At 37.9% G+C, this 23,914-nt stretch overlaps 2 protein-coding genes across 2 annotated transcripts; both read right to left on the minus strand.

The window, feature by feature from the left end:
- Positions 1–9,267: 9,267 nt before the first annotated feature.
- LOC143551656 (histone H2B.3-like) lies at positions 9,268–9,709 on the minus strand. The gene has a single exon (XM_077042049.1). The coding sequence runs from the start codon at positions 9,703–9,705 to the stop codon at positions 9,289–9,291; it is 417 nt and encodes a 138-aa protein (XP_076898164.1). The 5' UTR covers positions 9,706–9,709; the 3' UTR covers positions 9,268–9,288.
- A 9,056-nt stretch (positions 9,710–18,765) lies between these two features.
- Positions 18,766–21,335, minus strand: LOC143551663 (histone H2B.2-like). The gene is made up of 2 exons (XM_077042056.1): positions 21,150–21,335; positions 18,766–19,245 (listed from the first exon to the last, which is right to left on the minus strand). The coding sequence occupies exons 1-2, from the start codon at positions 21,310–21,312 to the stop codon at positions 18,806–18,808; spliced, it is 603 nt and encodes a 200-aa protein (XP_076898171.1). The 5' UTR covers positions 21,313–21,335; the 3' UTR covers positions 18,766–18,805.
- Positions 21,336–23,914: the final 2,579 nt, after the last annotated feature.

Consider the following 23,914-nt stretch of genomic DNA (forward strand, 5'->3'; position numbering starts at 1 on the left):
GGTTTCAAGTGCATGGTGCCAAAATGAGGGAGGGAGTGAGGCTTAAGATAGGAGTGTACGAATCATGTTGTTGATGGTTCGTATTTTTCTCTCGGCTTTGCCATTTTGTGAAGAAGTGTTGGGACATGAGAAACGAAATTGCATTCCATTTATGTGACAAAAGTGCTTAAAATTGTGGTTGGCGTATTCGGTGCCGTTGTCACATTGAAATTGTTTAATCTTTCTTTCAAACTGTGTGTGGATGTGATTATGGAAATGCGTGAAGGTATTGTAAACTTGAGACTTATTGGTTAGGGGATAAGTTCACAAAAAATCAGTTAAATCATCAAGAAATAAAATATAATAGCGGTGACCGCCGGTGCTTATAACCGGGGAGGTCCATAAGTCGCTATGAATGATATCAAAGGGTAAATGTGTTTTATTCATAGAATCATAAAATGGGAGTTTGACACTTTTGCCAAAGACACATGATTGACAAAGTGTATTGTTCGGTTTACAAAAATTAATAAGGGAACTAGACTTTAACGAATGCAATAAAGAGTTGCCCGGATGCCCAAGTCGTTGATGCCAACGGTCTTGAGTGATGCCGACTAAAGCAGTAGGTGTGGAGGAAGGCTTGATGAAATTGGTAGTAAGAGGGTAGAGGTCTCCCGAGCTATTGCATCGTAGGATAGGTTCCTTGGTTTTGAGATCCTTCACAAGAAAACCAAACGGGTCAAATTCAATGGAAAGTAAATTGTCAGTTGTTAGGCGACGTACAGAAATGAGGTTTTTGATGAGGTTGGGAGCATAAAGAATATTGTTCAATTTTAGTGGTGGGAAAGGCGTTGGTAAAGTTTTGTTGCCTTGTCCAACTACGGGAATGGTGGTGCCATTGCCCACGATTATTTGTTTATTAGTGCAAGTATTAAAATTAGACCGAGAATTTATACCGGGTTGTTCCATGTGGCTAGTAGCGCCGGTGTCCATGTAGCCTATTGGGTTAGACGGTTGGCTCATAGATAGTGTGTAAAGCGCCTGAGCTATATCGGTAGGCGTCGGGCTGTAAGTAGCCAAGTGGGCTTGTGCAGGACGTGGGCCCAGAATTCCTGGAGAGCTGTTTGGTCGAGGAGTGGATGGGTAGGGGCAGGGTGGTGTGTGGTTGGGTTGTGGGCTGTAAGTGTTGTTGAGTAGGGAAGCCCCTTGAGTATTGGCCCAATGGTTTGGAAAGAATGATGTATGGATGTTGTGTTTGGGCTGTGTAAGTTGTCTGCCCCCTGGAACGGTTTGGCTGAGAAGATGAGGAGCGGCCTCTACCGCGTCCGCGAGAACGGCCACGTCCGCGGGTAGAATCTGATGCGTTGTTTGGGGAGGCATTGTTAGTATGGTCTGAAGGGGGACGGGTGTGGCTTTGAACGTGAAGGGCGGTTGCGGCCTGTTGAGAGGAGTGAAGAGCTTGATTAACTTTTGTAATTTCATTCATGCATAACTGGGAGCGGACCTCAATAAACGTGGGCAAGGGTTTGGTGTTTTGGAGAATGGTGCCAACGGTTTCATATTGTTCGGTGAGGCCGGTAATGGTTTGTAGTACGAGATCGTGTTCGTCAACCGGGGCATCCACGTTGTTCAATTGATCAGCCAAAACCTTAAGTTCTTGGCAATATTCGTGCATGGAAGAGAAGTTTTCAAGACGAGTGTTTGCGAATTTTTGTTTGAGAAGGAGGGCTCGGGTGGCTTTGTTGTCTTGGAAAAGGTTCTCGATGACCTTCCAGGCATCATATGAGGTGGTGCTCTTTTTGATTACGGTTTTTAGGAGACCGGTGGAGATTGTGCCGTAGATCCATTGGAGGACTATGGCATCAAGACGTTCCCACGAGTCGGGAGAGGAGGCCGAGGACGAGGTGGCAGCGGGTGAGGAAGGACGAGGCTCAAGGTGGTCGGCTACAAGAAACGCCGTACAATGGATCCGGAAGAGTTCCGACCATGTGTTGTGGTCGGAGGCTTCATTGTCTAAGATGATAGGGATGAAGGTTCGAATGTTTGAGACGGTGACGGCGGGATGTAGCTTTTGATCGGCCATTTGGAGCTTGAGGGAGACGATGACAGTGAATAGGAGAGGAGGGTGGGGAGATCTTTTAGGATGATACCATGTAGAATTGATTAATTGCCTGTCTTTTCCATTCACAAAAGGATCTCCTAATTTTGGAGATAATACATACAATAAACCATTGATTACAATACTATAAATATGTGCATGATTTTAGGCGTCCATTATGTCTGCATGATTTGAGGCATCCGTTATGTCCATTAATGAAGAAACTTGCTAACCTGATTTACTGCATTGGACAAATATAGTCTAGAAGTCTAGTAATGGTTAAATATTGTAGATCCCCAACCATAGAACGATAGAGAGTTAGATATGAAAATAGTGGGTCATCTGATATGAACGATTCATGTGGAGTACTCACCAGTTTAGAGTCTAACAAGCATGCTCGAGTAAGATGCATACTTTGATTGAGTGAGAAAGAGTCTGTCATCAATTTAGGGAACCTCTAACCCTAAAAAGATAGTAAATGTCATCAAAGTCCTTAATAACAAATTCACTATTGAGACGCGAGCAAATCAATTGAAGTAGAAAGATGCTTCAACGATGAAACAAAGCAGAAGGACTTGTTTCAAATCATATATAGATATACATAATTTGCAGACATGGTTGTTCCATAAATACGGTCTCGGTCAAATGACTATTTAGAAAGGCCATTTTAACATCATTTCTAGAAATTACAACTTCACCCATAGAACTGATCATTTTTTAATGCAAGTATTAAAATAAATTAAAAGGCCCATACAAGATTTTTCCTCATAATGGAATAATGATTTATTTATTTTCTTATCGATAAAAAAAGGTGGACGACTTGTTTTCCTTTTTAATATTTCTGGCCATATTTTTGAACAACAAAACTCATAAATCAAATATTGATTTTATTAAGTAATAAAATATAGTATACTCTATCTTTATTAGCTGTAGATCGAATATTAAATAAATAAATAAATAATTATCAACAAAACATTTATTAATATGAATTATGAAAATATTTATGTTCGTTTTGATGATGGATTGTATTGTGGCCTCTCTCACTCTCGTATGAATTAGTGTGACCTTATGTTCTAACTACATAAGGTTGATGGTTAAGAATTGGAATTTTATGCTTTTAAATTTAATGTCTGACTCAATGGTGTTTCTGGAGGAGTCAGACCTGAAGCGTCATAATCATGTATGGATGGTTGAGTCTCATCTCAAGAAGGCTAACTCAAATATTGAGAGTAGTTTCAAATACTGTTAAAAAATTTGCCTCAATTCAAATCGACCCAAATAAAATGATTAGAGATTGGTTATACTCATATATAAAAAAGATTTAACTTTCTAAAACTTAAAGCGGTCTAATGATCATTGAATAGTCATAAATTCCCCAACCCGTAACGAGTTCTCATACCTTCTCTAGCTACTATGATTCATTACTCGGGCCGGGGGGCAGTGTGCTCAATCAACCGGCGCAAGCTTGGAGGCCCCAGGTTCGACGCACCCACCTTATTATATAAGTTTAGGATTTTTGCATATATCCCCTTCCTAAACATCATTAATTACATATTTTCTCAACCAAAAAAATTAATTACATATTTCTCCTTTGGCTTAGTATCCGCTCCAGTATGATCATCACACACCAAATTTTGCCTATACGGCCGTATAGAACCTGAGTTGTGTGAGCTTGTGTCAGACATTATCGGTCATTGTTTCTAGTGCCTCGTATAGCCCTATACAAGCCGTATAGACAAATTTATTTATTTATTTTTTTGGATGAGTAAAATACCAAAAGGTTGAATAATATAATAGGATAAATTGTCTATTTAAATTTACATAACATATTTGGCTAAGTAATTTGTTGTTGTACCCCAAGAACGTTCGTTTAAGATTATATTATGTTACGCTTTACAATAGTCCATACACAATAATCAATCGTTGATATATCAAATAACAAAATATTTGACCAAAACGTAGTGACAAACATCTAGTCCACATACATAAATTTAAACAGTATACCCCAAAATACATATGTCTATACGTGTCGTATAGACTTATGCGACTCGTATAGGCTTGTAAAGTCGTTTTCAAGCTGCGTTTAACAGCGCTCAAAGCCAGGCTAACCTTTTATGCAAAAGTTGTCTATACAGTCATATAGTCATATACGGCCCACATAGGTTTTATGGTGTAACATATGCTATATGAGCACTTAAATATCTATATGACTCGTATAGGTCTATACGGTTGTATAGGCTGCAAAAAGTTGTTCTTTATTATTAACATTAAAATATGAGTTGTCTGGAAAATTAAAAAACAGTTAATCTAATCTAATTTAACTATATATTAAATCAACATGATTTTTCCACATGGCATCATTCTAGGGCTTCCACATAGATGCCATGTGGGCAGTTTCCTATTTTATCATTTCTTCTTTTAAACACAATATGGAACATGAACCTGTTTAGTTATGTTATAACCCATGACCCGGTTTCTCTTTCAATACAACCATCTTCATAGGAAGATAACACTTTCTAAAATTTAAAAAATAAATTATTGTGTGATACAAGTCTCGAACCCAATACCTCATGTTTAAAACTAAAGATGCTTACCAACTCCATTTAAGTAGTTATTGTGTTGGATTTCTTGACTTATAAATGATATATTGTTAATTCATTTATAATTAATACTAGAAAATCATTAAGCAATTAAGTTAACATCCATTGTTGTATTTAAATAGGCTTTTAGAGATTTATGAATTGTAAACATTTTTTTATCATTATTAATATCTTGCAAATCTATAACGTATGTTATCTAATATGTATATTACTAAATTTAACTTTTTTGTTGTTTTTAACCATCCGTGTATCACACGGGCTCTATCCTAGTATTACAATATTTTTATATCAAAATACATGTATTCAAATAGCTACAAGCTGAATGTTCCTTTGAGTAGAGGTGGACAACAAAACCGGTTCCTGGAACCGGTTCGGTGGAACCGAACCGGTTCCTACCCGTTTTTCGTAGGAACCGGTTCGGTTCCGTTTCAACCCGACGATCCGGGACCGGTTTGACATTTTTGGAGGTGGACCGGGTAGGAACCGGAACCGAACCGGAACCGGTTCTGGAACCGGTTCGGAACCGGTTCTAGCCGTTGGAGTAGTTCTAGCCGTTGAGAAACGGTTTTATGGCCGTTTTTTGACCGTTGGGGTCAAAAATGGCCGTTTTTTGGCTCCCCAAACACCCCACTACTAGTATAAATAGGTATTTGGTGTAATGGTTCATCACAACACTCAAAACGCAAACCCGAACGCAATAAAATACAAAAAAACGCTATTACAACGTTCTGAGTTCTCTAATCTCTTGTTTTCTCTTCTTCTATATTCATATTTGTTGTTATGGCTGCCTCACAATCATCGGTTGGTCAAGGTTCCACCGCCGAACCAAGTTTCGTTCGTATTGTACCTCATAATCGTAATCAAGAGATTTGGTGCAATTGGGATTTGGTTGAATTGAGTGACCATTCATTGAAGGCTCGGTGCAAGTTTTGTGGGATTTATTTAAACCCACTTTCGAATTCAAATTTGAAGAAACACATCGAAAGACCGTATTGCAGGGCGTTGAAACAGAACGTCGAGTCGCAACAAACGCAAATGGATAGTGAAGGCGGAATATTTACATACCAAATTGATCGAGTTCAAGATCGTATGGCGAAGTTTGTGATTCAAGAAGCTTTGCCGTTTAGCCACTTCGACAACCCTCGCTTAACCGCCATGATTCGAGATACGCTTCAACCACAATACACTCACGTAAGTCGTCATACTCTTAAACGTTATTGTTTAAAATTGTGGAAGAAGGCCAAACAGGTACTAATTGCATATTTTGAAAATATAAATACGGGAATAAACTTAACTAGTGATGTTTGGTCGGCTCCACATGGTCTACCCGAATCTTATCTTTGTGTCACCGCTCATTGGGTAGACCCGTCATCGTGGGAAATGATGAAACGCACCATTGCTTTCGAACTCTTTGAGTATCCACATACGGGAGATAATTTGTTTGAAATTTTAGATTATGTTATAAAAACTTATAAACTAGAAAATAAAATATTTTCAATTACATTTGATAACGCGTCGAATAATACATCGGCGGTTGATAAATTAAAATTAAAATATACGCCGATTTGCAATGGTGTATTTTTTCACTCAAGGTGTGTTGCACATATCATTAATTTAATCGTGCAAGACGGACTTGCTTCGGATGAGGTTACATCGGTTATAAACGATTTTAGAGTAATGCTACATGAAGTTTTTAAGAAAGGTAAAAAAAGACAAATGGATTATAGAAAATTTTGTAAAGATACGGGAAGAAAAGCTTTGGGAGCTAATTGGGATGTACCTCATCGATGGAATTCCACTTGCATAATGTTTCAAAGTGCTTTGAAACAAAGAGAAACTTTACAAATGTTTCATGCTAGTCTTGCCGAGAATGATTTGGCAATCCCCTTTTCAAATGAGAAATGGGAAATTATCAATGACTTATCGACTTTTCTTGAAGTTTTTAAAACATCAACTACGAAACTATCGGGAACGTATTATCCGACAAGTCCCTTGGTTCTTTCGGAGTTATTTTTAATCGTTAACAATCTTAAAGAATTTGAAAATAAAAGTCCAATGTTTTCAAACATCATATTACCAATGAAGTTTAAATTAAAAAAATACTTTCTTGAATTGCCACCGATTTTTACTTGCGCCGCCGCTTTAAACCCAATGTTAAATGTTACGGGGGTTGAATGTGTGATAGACGAAATTTTTTCAGCCTTAGATATGCATGAAGTTGACCCAAACTTTTTAACAGAGGCACAAAATGATTTTAACTTGAATTTTAAATTTATGTATGACTTTTATATAAATAAATATGGGTCAAACATACACATGCCTACGCCGGGGGGGTCTTCATCAAGTTCAAGTGCTACTAGAGTACGAGACCCCATGATTAGCTTTATGAACACCGTTCGCAACGTAACGGCTAAAAAACAAAGGGGTAACACCCCTTCAAGCGAACTAGGAAGGTATAGTGCATATGATTTCTCTACCGGTTTATCCGAAGAGGAATATGGCACTTTTGATGTTTTGGCTTGGTGGAAGGTAAAGGAAACCGAGTTTCCGATTCTTGCCACCATGGCCCGTGATTTACTAACCGCCCAAGCTTCTACGGTAGCTTCGGAATCTGCTTTTTCTCTTAGTGGCAGGGTAATATCGGTGAGAAGAACAAGACTGAATTCGGAGTCGGTGGAGATGTGCATTTGCTTGAAGGATCACTTGGACTCAATCGATCGTGTTCAACACGTAACCACTCTGGAAGACGAAACACCACTTGATGTTCGAGTGCACGACGAACAAGAAGGCGTTTCTACAAGTAATTCTGATGAATAAGTCGCCACTCAATAATTACGACGAACAAGAAGGCTTTTCTATAAATAATATGTCACAACTTTATATTTATAAGTTTAATGTTTTGTTAGTTTGTTTTTGAATATTTTAAAACATGTAACCTTTTTTTTTGAACTTCTTAAAGTAAATAAAATAAATTTTATGTTAATTGTTTTTTTTATTTAACATGTTATATAAATACGAATCGTATAACAACGCTCTTGATTATAATTCAGCATTTGACTTGCGTAAGCCAAAAGACTATAATACATAGCAAACTCAACAAATGTAACACGATACAGATTTAAGTTCACCATTACACGATACACGATACAGACTAATCAATTCAAACACGCTGACACTCATAGCATTAAGTTCAATATGTTGTTTACCATTGCTCTGTGGGTGAACAACAAAAGTAGCATGAGCCTCTTCAGAAATCAGAAGAACACAAATCATCACCTACACAAGCAGCGGAAACGAAAAACGAAAAAAAAAATAATATTTTACACTGTAACCGGTTGGAACCGGTTACAGTGTAAGAACCGGTTTAGGAACCGGTCAGAACCGGTTCCGGGTCCGAGGGTTGGGGAACCGGTTCGGTTCCCTAACCGGTTCGACCATGGAACCGGTTTAAACAGTGATGTTGACTAATGGAACCGGTTCTGAACCGGTTCCGGTTCCTTTGACCAACCCGATTTGATCACCTATACCTTTGAGTAAGCGAGTAGCTAATGATAATTGCTGTATGTGTCAGGTTTCGGCCTTCCGGGTACTATCCGATTTTTTCATGCAAAGGTGTGGAACCAAGTAGGAACTATCGGGTATAATGGGTCTGAACCGGACATGGCCCCCGTCAGGGACGAATCGGAACCGGTTTTTTTCCAACCTCTATTTGTATTGATCCAAAATAGAATGGGACCCATCAGTGTGATTCAGATTACCCAATGGGCTAACTGATCAAGTTTGTAGGCCGGTCCAGTTGCATACAATGAAGAAGAGCACCCTTTACAGCCCAATACTTTGTAATGGCCTGTTAATCTTTTTTATTTCTAGAAACCTGAGCCTAAATTTTCATAAACCATTAAATTAAGCAAGTTAACCTAAAAATTTGTAAGCCTTGAATCACGAATCCTAGACGTCAAAAAAAATATAGATACAGGCCGTAGTTAATGGTTTACCTGTCTCGGTGAAACAGAAAACCACTTGAATGTGCACTCTTGGAGAAGAGTAGAAATATTTCACTAGAGGAAGTACAATGGAAGTACAATGTATAAAATTGTATCAAAAGAACGTGCAACAACCTTATATAATGTGGTCCATCTAATCCTTGTTTAAAATTAAAACAATGTATATTCATAAAAAATAACGAAAACCAAATTCATGTAAAGAAACTAATAATTTATAAGAAAATTACTGAAAAAGTAAAGTGTTAAAATGTCATTTTTTCCGATTTTCGATCAACAATTATTACTTTTTTTACAATTAAACCGTGGAGGTTTCCATTTTTAGTCAATTACGACCAAGTTGTTAACACCGTTTTATTTAACACTACGTTACAGGTACAAATGCCTTTATCCAGGATATCCAAGTACTGAACTTTCATTATACCCAATTTGCTCTAAGCTCTTAAATCGGAATAAAACATCTGTTTTCAACAATCAATTTCAATAAAAAAAACAATTAACAAAATCATCTAAACCCAAAATTCATCACAGTGATGAATTACAACTTCATTTTATAAAAACCCCAAATTACAAAACTAACACTAATTAACCAAACAACATTAAACCAAACTGATCATCCACTTGTAAACTTGGTAACCGCCTTTGTGCCTTCAGAAACCGCATGCTTGGCAAGCTCACCCGGCAACACCAACCTCACGGCCGTCTGAATCTCCCGTGAAGAAAGCGTGTTCTTCTTGTTGTACCTGGCCAATCTGGAAGCCTCCTGCGCCAGCTTCTCAAAGATGTCATTGATGAAGGAGTTCATGATCCCCATGGCCTTGCTTGAGATCCCGATGTCCGGATGCACCTGCTTCAGCACCTTGAAGATGTAGATCTTGTACGTCTCCACCGACTTCTTGTGCCTCTTCTTCTTCTTGTCGGCTGCAGCAGCCGATGCGTCCTTCGGGAGCTTCTTTTCGGCTCTGGGCTTCTTCTCGGCGGCTGGCTTCTTCTCCGATGCTGGTTTCTTCTCGGCTGCCTTTAGTGCCATTTGGGATGTGTGTGGATTTGAATGAGTGTGATGTGTTTGATGGGGGATGTGGGGAGTTTGTTTAAGTAGGTAGTTGTGGGTTGTTGTGATTGGTTGTTTGGGGTTAATGCGGATCGGGGTTTGCAGCCGTTGATTTTAGCAGATAAGATTGGACGGTGGAGATTGGTTTAGGGGAGATTTGAAAGCTTTGACTGATTTTTCTTTTTTTTTAACAACCAACAAATTTTAAATTCATATAAAAACGAAGAGCCCGGACTAGTAAGCCACTAGAACCGGATTAAACCCAACACACCCAAAAATACAGACCACTAAAAATTACCCTCAACTCTAAATCTTACAGTAAAACAATGTTACTCACAAAAATCAAATCTAATCCACTCATTCCATGAAAGGCTTGCCTTCTTAGCCCTATTTTGAACCCACAGAAAGCTAAGGCCTTTGATTTCACCAAATACACTTTCCAACCGAGCTGGCTTCCCTTCGAACACCGCCTCATTCCTTGCCCTCCAAATACACCACATTGTAGTTAAGCATATCGCATGACAGACCTTCGCCTTATCTTTAGGTAGCAATGCATACTTGTAAGCTTTCAAAAGATCCCGAATTGAAAAGCCAAAAAAATCCGGCACCCGACACCAATTAGTAACCTTACCTCAAACTTCTTGTGTGAACTTACATGAGTTAAACAAATGTTCCGCCGTCTCCTCCTCCATACCACAAAGCAGGCATACAACCGAATCAACCGCAACATTCCGCCTTGCCAATAAAACTAAAGATGGGACCCTTTCCATCTCTGCTCTCCAAGCAAGAATCTCAACTTTTCATGGTACATAATGACTCCATGTGAACTTGTACTCACTGACTAGTTCCCGCCCATATTCCAACATCTTTTTTACACTTCTAACTGAGTATCCATTGCTTTGACTGATTACTTTATTTTCATTTTTATTTTTTAACAGCAATGCTTTTATTAAAAGTTTAAAACAAGGGTGTTTGGCCTAGCTTTTATTTTTTTGCTTATGCTTATATTTTAAAGTAGTTTATAACTTATTTTCTGTTATTTGATAAGCTCTTTTTAAGTGTTTGGATTAGCTTATATTCTATAAGTTGATAATAAGTTGTTAAACCCGTCATTCTTTAATTTGTTACAGTAATAAGTTGCTTCAATAATTATTAATTCATCACAATTTGAGGGCAAATAAGTAATTTAAACCCTTACACAAATAAGCTTCTTCAAATAAGCTAAAAAACCATCTTAAAATAAGCTTATTCAAATTAGCTTATATAAGCTTATAAGCATAAACTTAAAAAGCTAAACTAAACACCAAATTAAGTTTATTTTGTAAAAAAAGCTATAAGCTTTATTAAAAAAAGCTAGGCCAAACAACCCCCAAGACCAACCCATCAAGAAATTGAGACAAGGGACACCAACCAAATTAAAACCAAACCAAAGTCTCCACTTCTATATAGACGTCCTGGAATGGGTCGAGACCTAAACGAATAGCAACTCTTTGATGTCGCCCAACACTTTGTTACACAAAAAGACCTTGCCATTAAGGCTATCCGCTATGGTGGGGGGCTTCGAAGCCCCACAACATGCCACGTCATCGCCTCGTAAAAAATGAGGCATCGAAGCCTGCCCCGCTATGGTTAACGCCCCTAGGGCGCCCAATATATATATATATACATATATATATATATGTGTGTGTGTGTGTGTTAGTGATGAAGAAAGAGAGGGCCCACCACCCTTCCTTCCGCGCCGGTCGTCCAGACGACCCTTTACCCCTCCGCGCCCCCACTGACGGCGCCCCGAGACGGTGTTCCGCGCCCTCTGAAGAGCGCCCATAGCATATGGTCTAAACACCTTGCCATTAAACACCTCACTACGATTTAACCATAAACTCCACATGATAGCATAAATTACAGTTACTTGGTTTCATTTTTGCTTTGTCCGAACTCCAATCTTTGTGTATTGAATAATCGGCTTGATGTCCACAAAATTAGCCGGGACCGGAATTTTGACCCACATACAAACAAGGGCAAAGCTTAGTGAGGGCCCGTGGTGGCCCAGCCCCCCTATTTTTTTGTGCAGTAATGTAAATTTACATGTTTTCGCCGGAAAATTTGTATACGTGGTGTAAATTTGCCCGTTTCCAACTTAAAATTTGAGCCCCCCCCCCCCCCCCAAGGCTTCACCACTGCATACAAACCTCTTCCAAAATGACCACCGCGAATGGACAAAGCATCAAAGTATCGTCCGCATCTTCAACACTATAAGAGCAAATCGGGAAAAGTAAATTTGAAAAATTTATATCTTATAAGCGCAAGCTTGGTTGAAATTCTTCTATCCATTGCGTGCCAGATAAAAAGTTCAACTTTAGAAGCAACCCAACAGTCCCAATTGAAGGAATGGATGAGATAAATATTACCTTTTGCCTTCTTCAAATCTTGACGGACCACATTAAATTCAAATCCACAATCTAGCCTGTATTTCCAGCCTCACATGTCCTCGTCTTATGATAGAGATGTATGAGCAAGCGTCGTCATAAACTGTTGAATTTGAGCCCATTCCTCGGTGGTGGACGGGTCGCGTTTCCACCACCACCTCCAAGAGGTGATGCTGCCCGTAACCTCACAACAATCCCGAGCCAAAACTTTTTTATGTGCAGTTAAATTGAAAACGGACAGGAATATATCACAAAACAGACCCAACTCAAAGTCAGTTATGATTTTCCACAAGCTTTTTCCACTGGAACTACTTTAACGGTTCTTGCATTGCAATGAAGAGCGTATATCACTTGACCTCACATTTGATGTCCAACATTTCTTAGCCTCCACCACCATTTACTCAAAAGGACCAAGTTCATATCTTTTATGTTTCCCACTCCTAACCTGCCTCTACATTTAGATTTGAGGGTTTGGTCCTCCGCAACCCATTTTATTTTTAAATTATGCCCCTCCCCATAATTTAAGGACTTTGATTGTTTACCAAAACAAAAAAAAAAAAAAAATTATTCAATCGTATTCCACTGTATTATTAAATTATGTTAATTCAAGTTAAATAAAGTGAATCTGTGTTTCAAAAAAAAAAAATTTGTTTGTTAAGTTTATTAAAACAAAAGTGGCAAATTATTCAATCTTATTCCATTTTATCTATACTATATATAATGCATGAGTTATGGGCAAATTAAGACATTATTTTGAAGTAATTTACAACTTATAATACATAATGTACACATTATATAGCATATAAGATAAAGACAAACTTGTTTATTAGAAAATATGCCTATAAATAGTTACAGTATTGCCCCTTCAACTTTACTCAACTTTTGTAAATTTAAAAAAATAGTTATAACTTTGTACCTTCATCTTTAGCAATGTATTTCTTTTAAATTTAATTGGTAACCAACTTCCCACCAACGATTTTCCAGCGGCCGTAACGTTTTCATATGTTAATATTTTTTTAAAAAAATTACACAATTAAAATGAGCATTTTATTGTCTTTAATTTGGGTATGGTATTGCTATAGATTATTCTAATTAAAATTAGCATGTTACATATAGATGTTCACAATTCGGTTTTAATGGTTTCTAAGTTAAACAATGAGCCAAACCATCGGTTCATATTTTTTTCCTTAAAAAACAAAACTGGACCGTTGAAAATTCAAACCGAATCGTTACTAGTGGTTTGGTTTCCCACATTGAGCTTCAATAATAAGTTAAACAACCGGTCCGGTTTTATATGGCCGGTTTTCAGTATAAAGCGTAAACCAAACCGTTTGCTATGGTTTGAACATTCAGAAACCAGATGACCAAAAGTGATGATTGGTTTAAACGTTTTCAAAGTTTCAAACGAACCTTGAACATCCATAATTGTTACATGATTATTAGAATTTTCGTTCCCGTCGCACGCGCGGGCATCTGTCTAGTATATTAAATAATGTTAATTCAAGTTAAATAAAGTGAATCTGTGTTTTAAAAAAAATGTTTTCAAGTTCCAAATTTATTTATATAATTACATTTACGGGTGAACTTGTGAAGCATCTGTTGTACCATGTGCTTTTAAAGTTTGTACCCTGCTTACATCATCAAGGTTATTTGCCTGATTGACAACTGTCTTAATTCTTTCTACGTGTCTATTTTTTGTGTAACCCACAATTAACCCTCATATCACATAAGGGTTTCTCTTTCTCTGTGTTTGATCTCACCACAGCCTCAGCCTCAGCCTCCGCCTCAGCCGTTATTTTCTTCGCCTCTTTAATCCATCGGCGTAGATAGTGATTCTAGAGAGAGAAGCAGAGAGTGGTAGTGTTTGCCTGTTGTTGCCGGTAATGGTTTCATCGGTTTTGGCCGACGAATGACCATTACCGGTCGTCTATGGTGACGGCGAAGGTGAAGGCTCTGTTATCTCTCCCTACTTGGGAGGCAGTGCCATGCTTCTTATCTCTCTCTACTCATCGGTGGTGGATTTATTTATGTTGTTGTCGGGTTCACCTAGGCGACGGCGCATGATGATGGAGACGGTGATTGTTTATGACGATGGACAATTTTGTTGTGTTGTTGGTTGTAAGGTTCCATTTAGGAACCGTAGGCGACGGTGATTGTTCATGGCTGTGGCAGATCTATGTTGATATTTTTCGCTATTGTGTATTCTTCTTTTTAAGTAATTTTTATATCATTTTTTATATGGTTTTCATTATAGTATAATATTGACTCACCGATTCATTTAGGCTACCTATACATCTTCTTTTGTTTGCTATGGAGTTCACTGGTTTTTTTAATGGTAATGTTAGTTGGTCTTTCGTATTTTGGTTTTTTTGTTTCTTTCTATGGTTTTGTCGATAAATGCAGCATGATTCAGTTTGTTAAATGCAGCATTTTCATGTTCCTTATAGTGTTGGGCATTCTTTTAAAAGTTTTGAAATCTAAGCCAGAAAGAACTTTCATGTGTTAAGGGATTATTATTATTATTATCTTGTTTCTATGCGTTTACAATGGTTTTGTGATGACCCACATAAAGGCAAAAGGAAATAAGTAGTTTTTCATACACTTGAACCGACTTATCAAATTTGGAAACATTGAAATCGACCAACCATCCCCGCAACGCAGGGGTTCAAGATACTAGTTTTTATATAACAAACAGTTGAAAGATAAAATAAGAGAAAATGGGAATAATAAATTGGGCTCGTAGAATTATGCCATAGTTGATAAAATAAAAGGTTTATACATCATTTTGGGTCAACACATTTTTTTATTAATAAGTTTGTCTTTTTTTAGTATTAGTTATGTCTTTAACTAATCGAATTTCAAGTTATTTGAGTTGATTAAATCGTACTATTCGTATTTTGAATTTAGGTTTGAACTACATCTAAAAAACCGGTATGAATAATTCGAAGTTATGGTTTGGTTTGACTTCAAAATTGGATAAAGTTTGAATTCGCTTGAGTTAATAAAAATCACCAACTAAAAACTAGTTTCACGTGCGAAGGGCACTGGGCAGGTATTGGTACACCCATTCTCGTACTCGATTATAAAATCATGATTTATAGTTGGCTCAATACCCATAAGACTACTTGCTATGGACCGCTAACCGGGGCGCTAGCGGGTGGCTCGCTGTCACATTGATCACAAACATCACAACGGTGTCGAGTGAAGGTGGTGCGAGCAAGATGGCGTGAGCGGGCCCGCGGGCCAAAAACTAGGAGTATGTTTGGTTGGAAGTAATGGAATGAAGGGGGAATGGAATGAGAAAAGGAATGGAATGGACAAGGGATTGAAATGGATCATTACCATTCCCTTGTCTTGTTTGGTTAACCTATAGGAATGGAATAAATTATTACTTTTTGTTGTTTGGTATATAAAAAAAATTGTAAGAATGAATTAGAAATAATAAAAACACTCATATCCAAAAATAATTTTTTACAAAAAAAAAAGACCCGCAACGACGATGGTGGTGGTAGCTCAGGCGACGAATATGGTGGTGTCGGTGGCGACGGTGGTGGTGGGCGGTGGTGGAGGTGGGGGTGGGGGCGGCGGTGGTCAAGCGGTGGTAGCATTGGTAGTGATGGCGATGGTAGGACGGCGGCGACGGTGGTGACATAGGTGGTGGTGGCAGCAACGACGGTGGCGGTCAGGTGGTGGTGGCAACAATGGTAGTGGTGGTGGTCGTTGTTAGGTAGTGGTGTTGTTGAGAAAGTAGAGTGAAAGAGGAATGGAATGAAAAAAAAAGAAGAGGAATGAGAAGGAATGATTTTGATGAAATGGGATTCCATGTATAATGGATGATTTCATTTCATTGAACAACCAAATATCACATAGTTGTTGGTTACTTACGAATGCCTGCTCACCAAAAACTAGTTGTTGGCTACTTAGGAAAATGGGGAAGGCAATTGTGACCGTTTGAAATGTTAAAAAAAAATAAAAACACATTTTAACGTTATATTTTAACTATTTAAACCATTTTAACACTTTAAAAAATCTTTCTCATTTCCTCAAATTTGTTAACTAAAAAAAAATATACTACATGGCACCGTATTCACTTGCCATATAAATTATTGGTATATTATCTATACTATATATAATATATAAGTCATGGCAAATTAAGACACCTTCTTTTTAAGTAATTTACAAATTATAATGCATAATGTACACATTATATAGCATGTAAGAAAAGGACAAACTTGTCCATTAAAAAATATGCCTATAAATAGTTACAACATTACCCCTCAACTTTACTCAACTTTTGTAAATTTAAAAAATAGTTACAACTTTGAACCTTCATATTTACCAATGTATTTCTTTTAAATTTAATTGTTAACCAACTTTCCACCAACGATTTTCCAGCGGCCGTAACTTTTTCATATATTAATATTTTTTTGAAGAAAATTGCACCATCAAAACGAGCATTTTATTGTATTTAATTTGGGTATGGTATTGCTATAGTTTATTATAATTAAAATTAGGATGTTACGTGTGGGTGTTCACAATTGGGTTTTAACAGCTTCTAAGTTAAGTAATATGTCAAACCGTCGGTTCAAACGATTGTAAATTGGCACTTAAACTTTACTATCCTTTTGTAAATTTAAAAAATTGTTACGACTTTTACCCCTCATCTATACTATATATAATACATAAGTGATGGGCAAATTAAGACACGAATTGTGAGCTTCCACTGTTTACAAACGGATCTGAAGCGAATCAGAGATTTGACGGGATGAACACGCTTTATGATTTCCGACGGAATGTGATCCCGCATTTTCACCGATTTTGATTTTAGGGTTTCAACTAGGGATGGGATATCAAGTTTGGATGAATGAATATTTATATGTCAACAGGAGTGCAGCAGGACTATTGTTTTGGGCCTATGGTTGCTAATTTGGTAAAGCTTGGACTTGTACAAATCGGTTAACCGGTTAACAAATAACAAGTTTTTTGGCGGGAAATAACCGTTTAGGCTGGTTAATCGGGTCAGGTACTAACCGGTTTGATAAAATAAAAAAAATCCGTTAACTGTTGGCGAATAACCGGTGTTTAATAAAATAATAATAAAAAAAATCGATTAACCGGTTTTGAAATCAATAATATAAGTCGGTTACTAACTGGCAGTTAGGATCGGTTAGTAACCGGTTAGAAGCTGAGAATATCTACTAATTCAAATTCAGAATTTAGTATCTTTTATTATCTGTTTAAAATTCAAGTTTCTAATATTTATATATCTTGTTTAGTAAGATAGTTGTTTAGTATAAATAGGATTAAATGTTATTTAGTTTTTTAGTTTTTTATTAAGTTTTTATATATAAAGAACATTGTTCTTGGAACCTTTGGTTCGGTTTTATGGTCTTTGTTAATCATGAATCTTTCAAGTCATTGATCGATTCCAAAACTACATCAGAAACCGGTTAATCGGTTTCTGTGTGCACCTCTATGTGACAGAGTGTTATGTTTGTGTGTGTGTGTGTGTTTCTTTTTTTTTCTAAGAATTATTAAGAAAAATATTTACTTTTAGGGAGTGGCATTTAGCCTGAAAATAAGATTAAAAAATAAGCTCGGATTGTTTACCTTCAAACATAAATCTGATCTCGGATTGTTTACCTTCAATCATAAATCTGTAGTATGATGTTCTGAGAGATGAAGTTTAAAGATTGTTTACCATCTTTAAACTTCACTATCTTTAAACTTCTAGTTAGATGGTACTGAATTGAGAGATTTTAGACGGCTGGCTGCTAATAAAGAAAGTACAATCACATATTGTTATCTGATGGAGGTCTAGCCGTCTAGTTGCTTGGGACTAGCATTGCCTAATGATACCTCGGCAAATAAAGTGTTTGCTGCATTTACATTAGTATTTCAATGCCCAAAAGTAAAATATATATTTAAAAAAAAAACTCATGAGAATAAATTTGTATGACTTTTGTGTAGCTAGAGTTCGACCCATCTGGTTTATTCGGTCTAGAACCATTTAATATTTTAGTAGATCCATCTCCAATATAAAATATCATATTTCAAAACCCCAACCCATCCCCATCCATGTTTCAATCTTCCAGGCAAGGTTGTAATCAAGGCATCAATTAATCGCTAGTCACTATCCCGCCGCTCGACAAGCGCCTCCTGATTCCAACAACACTGCTTGCAACTATGATTTGCTTCTCCAACCTCTAAAGCATGGTTCCAAATTAAATTATCAATCTACGCAATTTGTTCATACTCTAAACTAAGGTTCCAATATTTTTTCAGATCTATCCACTAATACGTCTCGGGAAGCTCGTCCTCAACAACACGCTTACGATGAATTTTTTCGGCCCCAAACAATTCAGAAATGTTTGATCAGTTAAACCAAATCACTCTCAATTATCCAGATCCAGGATAACTAAATTCTGATTCAACCACAAAATTATTAGAACATCAATAATCGTCTCACAGACATTCTTAATTTTCCTTATCACCGATATGAAGATACTCATCCACAATTTGCTCTTAATTTCAATAAACAAAAATTAAGAACCTAAAGACAAAATTTATCGCACAGTCAATCTCATTTCATTTCTTCCTTTCAATAAGACCACCAATTACAAACTAAAACATAAAGCCAAACACCTAACTAATCATCCACTTGTAAACTTGGTAACCGCCTTTGTGCCTTCAGAAACCGCATGCTTGGCAAGCTCACCCGGCAACACCAACCTCACGGCCGTCTGAATCTCCCGTGAAGAAAGCGTGTTCTTCTTGTTGTACCTGGCCAATCTGGAAGCCTCCTGCGCCAGCTTCTCAAAGATGTCATTGATGAAGGAGTTCATGATCCCCATGGCCTTGCTTGAGATCCCGATGTCCGGATGCACCTGCTTCAGCACCTTGAAGATGTAGATCTTGTACGTCTCCACCGACTTCTTGTGCCTCTTCTTCTTCTTGTCGGCTGCAGCAGCCGATGCGTCCTTCGGGAGCTTCTTCTCGGCTCTGGGCTTCTTCTCGGCGGCTGGCTTCTTCTCCGATGCTGGTTTCTTCTCGGCTGCCTTTGGTGCCATTTGGGATGTGTGTGGATTTGAATGAGTGTGATGTGTTTGATGGGGGATGTGGGGAGTTTGTTTAAGTAGGTAGTTGTGGGTTGTTGTGATTGGTTGTTTGGGGTTAATGCGGATCGGGGTTTGCAGCCGTTGATTTTAGCAGATAGGATTGGACGGTGGAGATTGGTTTAGGGGAGATTTGAAAGCTTTGACTGATTTTTCTTTTTTTTTAACAAATTTTAAATTCATATAAAAACGAAGAGCCCGGACTAGTAAGCCACTAGAACCGGATTAAACCCAACACACCCAAAAATACAGACCACTAAAAATTACCCTCAACTCTAAATCTTACAGTAAAACAATGTTACTCACAAAAATCAAATCTAATCCACTCATTCCATGAAAGGCTTGCCTTCTTAGCCCTATTTTGAACCCACAGAAAGCTAAGGCCTTTGATTTCACCAAATACACTTTCCAACCGAGCTGGCTTCCCTTCGAACACCGCCTCATTCCTTGCCCTCCAAATACACCACATTGTAGTTAAGCATATCGCATGACAGACCTTCGCCTTATCTTTAGGTAGCAATGCATACTTGTAAGCTTTCAAAAGATCCCGAATTGAAAAGCCAAAAAAATCCGGCACCCGACACCAATTAGTAACCTTACCTCAAACTTCTTGTGTGAACTTACATGAGTTAAACAAATGTTCAGCCGTCTCCTCCTCCATACCACAAAGCAGGCATACAACCGAATCAACCGCAACATTCCGCCTTGCCAATAAAACTAAAGATGGGACCCTTTCCATCTCTGCTCTCCAAGCAAGAATCTCAACTTTTCATGGTTGAAGAGGTAGGTCCCAGCAGAGCCCAGTTGGACCCGCAAGACTCACCTTGAAGAGAGACGTCTGCGCAGAAACCAACTGGATCCGCAGGACCCACCATGCTGAGAGACGTGACGTCCTTACGCGCAGTACGCAAGCTGTTCCCGCAGGAAATGCCTCCCAATGGTGTACTCCGCCTGTTCCCGCAGCTGCGGATACAAGCCATCAGGGAAGGCCACCCGCGCAGCAAGGCTATAGGCACAAGGCACTTAGCTCTCAATAATTCAGTTGTCACCTGAAGGAATGAGCAAAGCCGGGAGCAATCCCGCACAAAGGCGGGAGGGGGAATACTCCCGCCCAAATAAGCCAGTCCGTACGATACGGGAAGATCTTCTGTACTGTACCTGACGAGGTATGGGCAAAAGATCTGACCAAAGATACGACAGCTCATTGACAGCAGTATGGCGAGCAGCATGCTCTTGTACTGTATGTCACTATTAGCCGCTGCCTACTCACCAACTCCTGTCATACCACGTGCATAGCCGGCAGTTGGTGGAAAAGGAATAGTACACAGCAGGCCTGGTCACTGTCAGCCGCTGCCTACCCACCAACTACCAGCATGGCACGTGCGTAGGCCACAGTTGGTAGAACAGGAATACTATTCAGCCGGCTACACCTTCTTGGAAACCTACCTTCGGCTATAAATACCCCAAATGGTATGATCATCTTATCATCTTATCATCATATACTATCTCGTATTACATATTATACCTGATATCTGCTCTAGCAATCTCTTAATATACATTTATATTCAAGAGCAATCTAGTCTGATTCTCACGCCGGAGGGTGGTCACAAGGAGGAACCCCCCCCCTTCTTAGTGACGAGCTCACGGTGTCTGTTTTGCAGGTTATCAGAAGAACCATCTTTGCCGGGTCTAACCCCTCGTGGGAAACATCTATTCAACCCCCAGGTTACCCGTAATCTGCCCGGGGTCGGTTAGTGTTTCTTCATTGGCGCCATCCGTGCATAAAAGCTAGAAATTCATTTCTTTTCAGTTTTTTTCAAACTTCTGGAAAGATGGTTAAAGAAACTCCGGTAACCACAACCCCAGCTACTGGGGGGAATACCGGTGATCTTGTACGTCTCCACCGACTTCTTGTGCCTCTTCTTCTTCTTGTCGGCTGCAGCAGCCGATGCGTCCTTCGGGAGCTTCTTTTCGGCTCTGGGCTTCTTCTCGGCGGCTGGCTTCTTCTCCAATGCTGGTTTCTTCTCGGCTGCCTTTGGTGCCATTTGGGATGTGTGTTTTTGAGTGTGTGAGGAGAGAGCTGAAGGGTTTGAGTGAGATGTAGATTGGGGTTACAGGGAGTGTGTTTAAGTAGGTTGTTGAGGGTTGTTGTGATTGGTTGATTGGGGTTGATGCGGAATCGGGGTTTACGGCCGTTGATTTGATGTGGTGAGATTTGGACGGTGGAGATTGGGTTTGGGTGGGTTTCGTGAAATGTTTGAAATTTTCATTTATTTGCTGAAAATGTGAGCTTTTGGCGGGGTTTAGTACTTGTTCACGATTTTTTTTAAGTTTATTAGGATAAAGAATTATAAAATTAATCAGTCTCATATCGATTGTTATTTCACGTTATTATTAAACTGTAGAAATGATAAAGCATTTTAAGATTCATACATGAGAGACATGTTTTTCTTCTTTTTTTTTCAACATGCATTGATTATAATACATGACATTGTCTTAAACCAATTGATTATCTTTCTCAATAAACAACCGAGCTGTTGTGAAGCTCGAATTCTACCAAAAGAATCTCAGTCCTTGGGTTTAGTTTGTGTATTGATTCAGATCTAAAGTAGCAAAAGCAATTCTAAAGTAGGAATCAATCTAAGGATGTTAATCGATTTATCCATCAACATAGTTAGCATATCATATAATTCATAATCAGGCTTAGTTTGATTCAGAATATCATATATCATAGTGGAACACCAGCGATGGTGGTCTTGACCTTGGAAATGACAAAACTATTGTCGTATTTTACGATTATGAGATTTAAAGCCTGCAGCCGAACAAACATTGGTGGACGATGACTAGTTCTCTCTTTTGTTTCTCTATTTGATTATTTCATGTGTTTGTCACTTATTTAATTTGAGCATTCCCAGCCCATTCCCACCCTATATCCATATATACCATATAATTACACAAAAAATCATTGTTTTTTTTCTCTCTTGTTTAATTAAATAATAGTTTTCATACATTTATCATCATCTTTTCTCTTTCCTCCACTCACAACCACTTTTAGAAAATTTTAAAAAATTATACGGTATGAACAATGAATCCTCAAATTTAACTTTCCCCTATGACGTTTTCTCTCTCCTCTACTCACAATCACTTATAACCATACCATATAATTTACAAATCTCCCTCACAAAAATATAGGGAATGGGCTGAGAATGCTCTTATAATGTTTGGGATTGAGTTTGAAAAATGTTTATATACTTGTTGGCTTTTTCAAAAAGCCATTTTAAAAAGTCAGGATTTAAGGCTTTCGGAAAACTAGTTTTTAACCCTTTCAAAAAGCTAAAATAAAAAAAATTTTTGTGATTGTCAAACATATTTTAACTTATTGGTTTTTCGAAAACACCAATAAGTCAATAAGCATTTTTCAAACTCAATCCCAAACATGCTCGACCTGTAAGATTTATTAATTTGTTTTCATTTTTTTTTCTTTTTGCAAGTGCTTTAGGTTACAAATGCATATAATTAGGAAATGTTTTTAATCATGTAGATATATTCTTACAAAATATACTTTGGTAAAATAACTCCTATAAAATATCGAGTATATATCAAATCAAATATTTTATTTAAAAATATGTGTAATCTTAAAAGAGAATAAATCCAATTAAATATGAGAAAAAATATCGTATAGCTCCGGACATGTCACACAACACATATCTTACGCAAAGACTTTTCCTTTTATACATCTTTATGAATATTAATGATCTAAGATCTTCATCGTCCTTTTACTTTATGATACGATCCAAAACAAGTAGAGAGAAAAGAAGCTAGGGGAGAGGAGAAAACTTTCTATTCAATTGGATGAAAATGAACGTACAGACTCGAACAAGCTAATAACGAACCCTAACAAGACAATTACAATAAGACCCCTCAACTAATAACTACCACAATCAGACCCTCTAACTATAGACTATTGACATAGCAGCCCTTATTCCCCAACAACTCGTTTATCACATAACACTTTATGCGACGCAAAGACATTGAAACCTTAGTGCATTGCCTTTGTGTGTGGGAATTTGCTAAGAAGCCATTAAGTCATGAACCATTGGGTTGGCATATCGTGTATATCCGTACATGATAATACACTAACACGAAACATGTATACCTGTGCACGACATGAAAACTTATCGTGTACCTGTATCCCAAACCCAAACACGAACATGTTAATACCACGTATAGACGATAAGACACGAACATGTTAATATTGGTGGTGTCGCTGCAATTGCAAGGAGGACGGACTGGCAGAAAATTGGAGATGTGGAGAGGTGAAGGGAAACCACCGGACTTCTGGAGATGAGAATCAAAGAAGGGTTTGTATGCTTATGCTTATGTTGGATAGGAATAATGTGCACCGTGTTCAGTTGTTTGGTATAATATTTAGGGTTAACTATTCAGGGTATGTAACATATTATATTATTATATATTTTTATTTATAAAAACTTTAATCAGATACTGACGAGTACTTGTCATGTAAACAGGTATTTTACCTGTTTAGACACGAAAATTAACAGGTAGACTCGTGTGTGCCTGTTTAGTACACGAAATCTGTTAAGGCCATACATGATACCTGTTAAAGTCGTGTAGGTTCGTGTCGTT

This window comes from Bidens hawaiensis, unplaced genomic scaffold, assembly GCF_021521415.1.
Source record: "Bidens hawaiensis isolate Kalapana, Puna unplaced genomic scaffold, B.hawaiensis_p1.1 tig00016505_1, whole genome shotgun sequence".
NCBI classification, from domain to species: Eukaryota; Viridiplantae; Streptophyta; class Magnoliopsida; order Asterales; family Asteraceae; genus Bidens; species Bidens hawaiensis.